The sequence below is a fragment of the Orbicella franksi genome, chromosome 6, assembly GCF_964199315.1.
Source record: "Orbicella franksi chromosome 6, jaOrbFran1.1, whole genome shotgun sequence".
Classification (NCBI taxonomy): Eukaryota; Metazoa; Cnidaria; class Anthozoa; order Scleractinia; family Merulinidae; genus Orbicella; species Orbicella franksi.
This window is the reverse complement of record NC_138150.1, coordinates 30,327,209-30,332,473: the sequence shown is the minus strand read 5'-3', so window position 1 is coordinate 30,332,473 and position 5,265 is coordinate 30,327,209. Positions and strand designations below refer to the sequence as shown.

The window sequence follows — 5,265 nt, the reverse complement described above, 5'->3', positions numbered from 1 at the left end:
TCGCTTCCTGTTACAGAAACCGGGATAGGCTGCAGCCTGATGGGCCACTTGACCCGTGTGCACACTACACGCTTTTTTAAACAAATTTATCACTGGCATCGTCAATAATAGACGACCTACTTTAGCTTGTTCTGATTTTATATCACTGTTGCCAGCGGTGTCTCAAGTCTACGTATGCCAGAGATGGAAAAATTTCAAGCTAGCATGCTACTTTAAACATATTTTACCAAAGGCCTTGCAAACTAAAAATATATTATAAAGATTTCGTCAAGCCTAAAGGCGGAGCTCCTGGGCCGGGTTGTTCAAAGCCTGTTTAAGCTAACCCAGGATAAGCGAGAATTTTGATTTGAGTTTTTTTTTTTTAACTTGGCGGTGAGGTTTCGTGCTTATATTGAATTGTTTGGCTCAAACTACACAAAACATAAGCACTGAAAAACACTTTTATACAAGAAAATGTGTACAGTGAAACCTGTCTTTAGCGGACACCCTTGGGATTCTCACTAGTGTTCAAAACAGGTTCTGATATGTTGTGAAATAATAGTTAATTATTAACTGTTTTGTAGCAGTATAATATCAAACACTGCTCAGTAGGAGATTGTCCAATCAGTCAATGCATCAATCTGAAATAATGACTTATCAATGTTAAAGCTGTCTCAGCTAGACCTTTAGAAGTAAAAAGCTCTTCAAGTGTCCGCTTATTGCAGGTTTTGTGCGACAAAATGGCTAAACTTGATGTTCGCGTCCGCTTAACAGAGGTGTCTGCTGAATGCAGATTGAATGCAGAACATTTTGAGACGTCAGCTTGTGACCACCTTATAGAGGGTGTCCGCTTAATATGGGGTCCGCTTAATACAGGTTTTACTGTACTTCGGTTAACTTTTAATCCTGGGTTAGCGTTAACCGGCTCAGTTCCAAACTGAAACAACCCGGCCCTGACTACAGTAAGTTAACCTGGTTTGAGCCCGTAATAAAATCGAAAAGCCAGTACTTTGTCAGCGGTTAGCTTCAAAAAATAAACACATGACCTCGCTGAGCTGAAAACTTGAGCCCGCAATGTGGTCACTTGATACTGGTCAGAGGAATCCTTGTTTTGACAGGTGCCAATTGACCATATATACAATGGACGTTCAATACCGAATATGTACGCTGTTAACTAAGGACGCATATCCTACTAGCTGTAGTATGGCCGTCGAGCGTGCGCGTCCACGAGCAAAGCCGCCAGCCATTTTTAGCATGACAAAAGCGATTTACCGGTTTCTATGAGTATGGGACTCCTGCAGCCGGAGCTCAGCTATAATATCACTCGATTGTTTAAAACATCATTGAATAAATTAGCATATCGAAACCACTAAAAAGTAGTGACCAAGAAAACAGACACAAATCAAAACGACCTGATAAATCAACATCATCACGTCATTCAGGGGAAAGTGAAATTACATATCAGGTTCAGCAATGGTCCGTTTTTAACTCTCATTTGAACTTGCATTGTCGCAGAAGCAAACAGTACAACAAGAGAACATGAATCGAAAGTTTTCAACGGCACTACCGCTGCTTTATGTCAAAGGCATTGCGAGCCAGAAAATAATGTAATTCTTCGTCAAAGTTATTACTGACAAAGTCTTCTCAACAGAACATGATGTATTTTGACGGATGCTAATTACGTGTCATGATCAGAAAGATATACAAAGGGCATCTGAAATTACATATCAACATGTAGGGGTAAGGTTGGAGTACTTTTAATGACTACTAGTAAAAGCAAGTAAAGTCAATTATATTGATACCGAGGTTAGGAATAAATATTGCTAATTTTAGGCTTCATTATCTGATTGAAATTGAGCCCGTTTGCGAAAGGGTCTGCCGGAGCTAGAAGTACGGCAACTCAGAATAAAAAGAAACAAAAAAAAAGAACAAAAAAAAAATGCCGTAAAACATGTAACACCATATGTAATACCAATCGCTATGATAAGATGCTCTCAAGGTGGGAGGGGAGGCATCAAAACAAAAAATACAAATTTAGTTAAACATGCAGAGCGGACTTCTTAACATGTATTTATGTGCATCTACATGTATTCACATACTACACATGAACGTAAACAGGCTGAGTAAACTTTTTTTCTTGGCCGGCCGGGTGACTGAGCCACCTTCACCTATCTTTTTCGTCACTAGGTATCGCCTAAGGCCTCGTGGTGACTGAGAAAAAGTGCTCTACTTATGAATATCTGTTCTCAGTGTTTACTAATAAATTTAGAACACAAAGCAAACTCCTGCTCTTTACTTAGTAATTTGTTTCCATTGTCATTCTAATAAGCCGGTCGGTTCGCGGTTTGACTCTCCTCCAACACCCACATCTTCTTCTATGGTGGGCGGGGCGATCGTGTTGATGTGATCCGTCGTGTGAACAGTGGCGTCATTGGAGATGCCAACCCTGTTATTATGGCACTTGCTACAGCATACTAGGCTCTTGATCTTGCGTCTGAACTTCTGGTTCACGAAAACGTAAATAAAAGGGTTGACGGTGGAATTGCACGTGACCAGAACGATGGAAGTAATGTAGGTGACATCTCCGTAGTTCTGCGAAGGACTGAAGTAGTTCAGCGCATAGATGGTTAGGTTTGGTATCCAGCACATTCCATAGATAACACTCACGGTCAAAACCATCTTGGTGACTCGCTTTCTTACTCTCATCACACCCTGAGAAGGTAACGTCAGATTTAGTGCCTTACTTATGACATGAACAAAATTTTCTATAACGTAATCTTTGATACACAGTAAAAAAACGCGATACCGATTCCTATAGTTATCCTCGTAGCCACAAAAGAAATTAATTGTCCAATCTGGTTCAACACGATGACGCGCACGATGATGGTTAAGATTTTGCAGAGCCTCGAATTGGTTCCAATTACAGGTTTTGCTACCCAAAAAACAACGCTTTTGCCTTCAGTTAAGTACAACAAAACCTTGCCTTTTCGAGAGGAAATTTACATTTCCAGGAAAATAAAAGACAATCAGAAACCACTGCAGCTTAAGTCGAATTTAGAACTTTGAGCTTACATCATTTTTTCTCAAGAATAGAAACTGATTTCATCTTATAATATAATTCCTAAAATCTGAGATGATTTACCCTAGCTTGGTTAGGAGACCTAAAGTCAAATAATATAGATATATACCTGTTGGGCATTCTCTAGATTATTTCCTCCTCGTTTAAACCACAGGGAATACACCACTCTGGAATACAACGTTGTCATGATCATAATGGGAATGATCCCAGCAACAAAGAACCAAGTGGAACTGTAAGCTTTTGGGAGCCAGTCTGGTTTAGGCCAGTGTTCCATGCAGAAATCGGCTTCTTTGTCGAAGTAGATTGTCAAGAAAAGAGGAATGTTAAGGATCGCGGCGGAAATCCATGACATGGGAATAATGACCTGCCAAAACAGAACGTTGAAGCTATACGTAATTAATAATAAAAAAAGCCTTAATCATTAAGACCTCACTTTTTTGACTTTCTTCGAGCAGGACGCAAGAGGGTGGGAACCGCGTGCACGGGTCGAAGCTACCGGAACGCCCGGAATTTAATGCATGGCGAAAAAAAAAGGTAAGTCTATGTTCCGTGAAGTTTTTCCGATTAGGAATTTTGGACAACCTTTCACGGCGTTCTGTTCGGTTAATATAATTTTGGAATTCCGCTGTTGCTCTATAATTATATAAGTCAACTAGCATTACCATTTACACTCCAAACAAAATTTTTGGAAAATATTTGGTACATTTTACAACAAACCGCTGTCAACTACGGCATGACATAAAATTGAGAACGATGACAACTTATCTCATTTATAACCTAAAGCATAGTTGTTTACAAGTTTATTGAGTTTTCGTGGTCAGACATGTAGCAGGAAACGCATTCATCCTTTATGTTATCAGTGGGTCTATTGATGCCACGGCCAAACAAACAAGTACCTTCAACTTGTTGAATGTAAGTTTTCCTTTATTGCCATAGGGATACATTACAGCGTAATATCGCTCAAAAGCGATGGCCACCAGGGTGAAAATTGAGGCAGCCCCTCCGGTCCATGTTAAGTTGCTGCCGGTGAGCAGCTTACAGAACAATGTACCCTTCCGTCCTTCAGGATGTTTGAAGGAGTGACTCAAAATAAAGCGTGGTACGATGAACAGTGCAACCATCATGTCAGCAACAGCCAAGTTCAGAAGCAGAATGTTTATGGGAGTCCTGTTTAAAAGCACAATTGAAACAGCTCAGTTTGTCGAAAGCAAAGTTTCTGTAAGTTTCGCCCAGCCATCGCCCCCCCCCCCCCCCCCCCGTCCACCTTCCTCCTCTGAAAACTTCCACTAAGAATTCGTTTGCGTTAATTTTATAACAACACTGTAATTCCAATAATTAATAGAACGGTACCTACCGAATAAAATTCGAAGTTTGTCTCACAAGGGTTCTGTCCTCGCGTACCGGTTCACAAAAACCCATCAAAAAGACCCAACAATATACCACAGCTAAAGAAGGGCTCGTAAAGGAAGGCAGTACAATGGTTATTCCCTCAGTCAACCGGTACACTAGGACACAACCTCCAAGCTACAAGTCTGCGTCAAAATGAGTCAAAGTCAAAAATTCCGGAACGCTTGAAATGGAACCGAATGGTTCGAATATTGCCAGAGATCCAAAAATTGTTGAATTTCCGAAATGCCAGCCCTTCAACCAAAACTTCCATGTAGAAAATGGGTCTACCTGGCGAGGTTCTCCACTTTCCTGCAGGAAATTCCGCTGAATGCTGATTCATTCGCCACTGGAATTTCTAAAAAGTTCAAACGAGAATTTTCGTTCGAATTGAAAGCGCCCCTTGTCTTGAAAATTTCTACACTAAAAACAAATATCATCGATCATACATTAATTACACTCAGATTACAGCACGAAAAATACCTCATGTCTCGGTTCAAAATGATGACAAGGCCCACAATCGTATTGCCAATCAGGTCAGTGCTCACGAGGATGGAGAACATTGTAGTTATTCCAATCTGTGCTGATTCTGAATCCGTGTACAGCGACATCGTGAAATCGATTTTCCTATATCATAATACAAAAGTATATTCAAACATTGAAATACTTTCTAAATAAGATTGAGTAACACTCTTCAAAATCTAAATTTAGGCCGCAACTGCTAGCCGAAGAAAATTTCAATTTGAAAGCCCAGCTCACAGTTTTGTAATAATACCTCAACTGACCCGTCGCTATGTTATTGTAAAGCAGTCTACGACAAG

At 40.3% G+C, this 5,265-nt stretch overlaps 1 protein-coding gene across 1 annotated transcript; it reads right to left on the bottom strand.

Annotated features, from left to right (window-relative positions):
* Positions 1-1,605: 1,605 nt before the first annotated feature.
* Positions 1,606-5,265, bottom strand: LOC145490308 (pyroglutamylated RF-amide peptide receptor-like). The gene is made up of 4 exons (XM_081469435.1): positions 4,928-5,265; positions 3,955-4,225; positions 3,164-3,422; positions 1,606-2,699 (listed from the first exon to the last, which is right to left on the bottom strand). The coding sequence occupies exons 1-4, from the start codon at positions 5,053-5,055 to the stop codon at positions 2,296-2,298; spliced, it is 1,062 nt and encodes a 353-aa protein (XP_081325561.1). The 5' UTR covers positions 5,056-5,265; the 3' UTR covers positions 1,606-2,295.

Excerpts from the sequence above, each read along its gene's own strand:
- LOC145490308 (XM_081469435.1), bottom strand. The coding sequence starts at position 5,055 with ATGTCGCTGTACACGGATTCAGAATCAGCACAGATTGGAATAACTACA. Across the intron at positions 4,226-4,927 it reads ATTTTGAACCGAGACATGAG|GACTCCCATAAACATTCTGC; the intron begins GTATTTTTCGTG and ends GCTTTTAAACAG. Across the intron at positions 2,700-3,163 it reads AGAGAATGCCCAACAGGTAT|CTTCTCAGGGTGTGATGAGA; the intron begins ATATCTATATTA and ends ATCTGACGTTAC.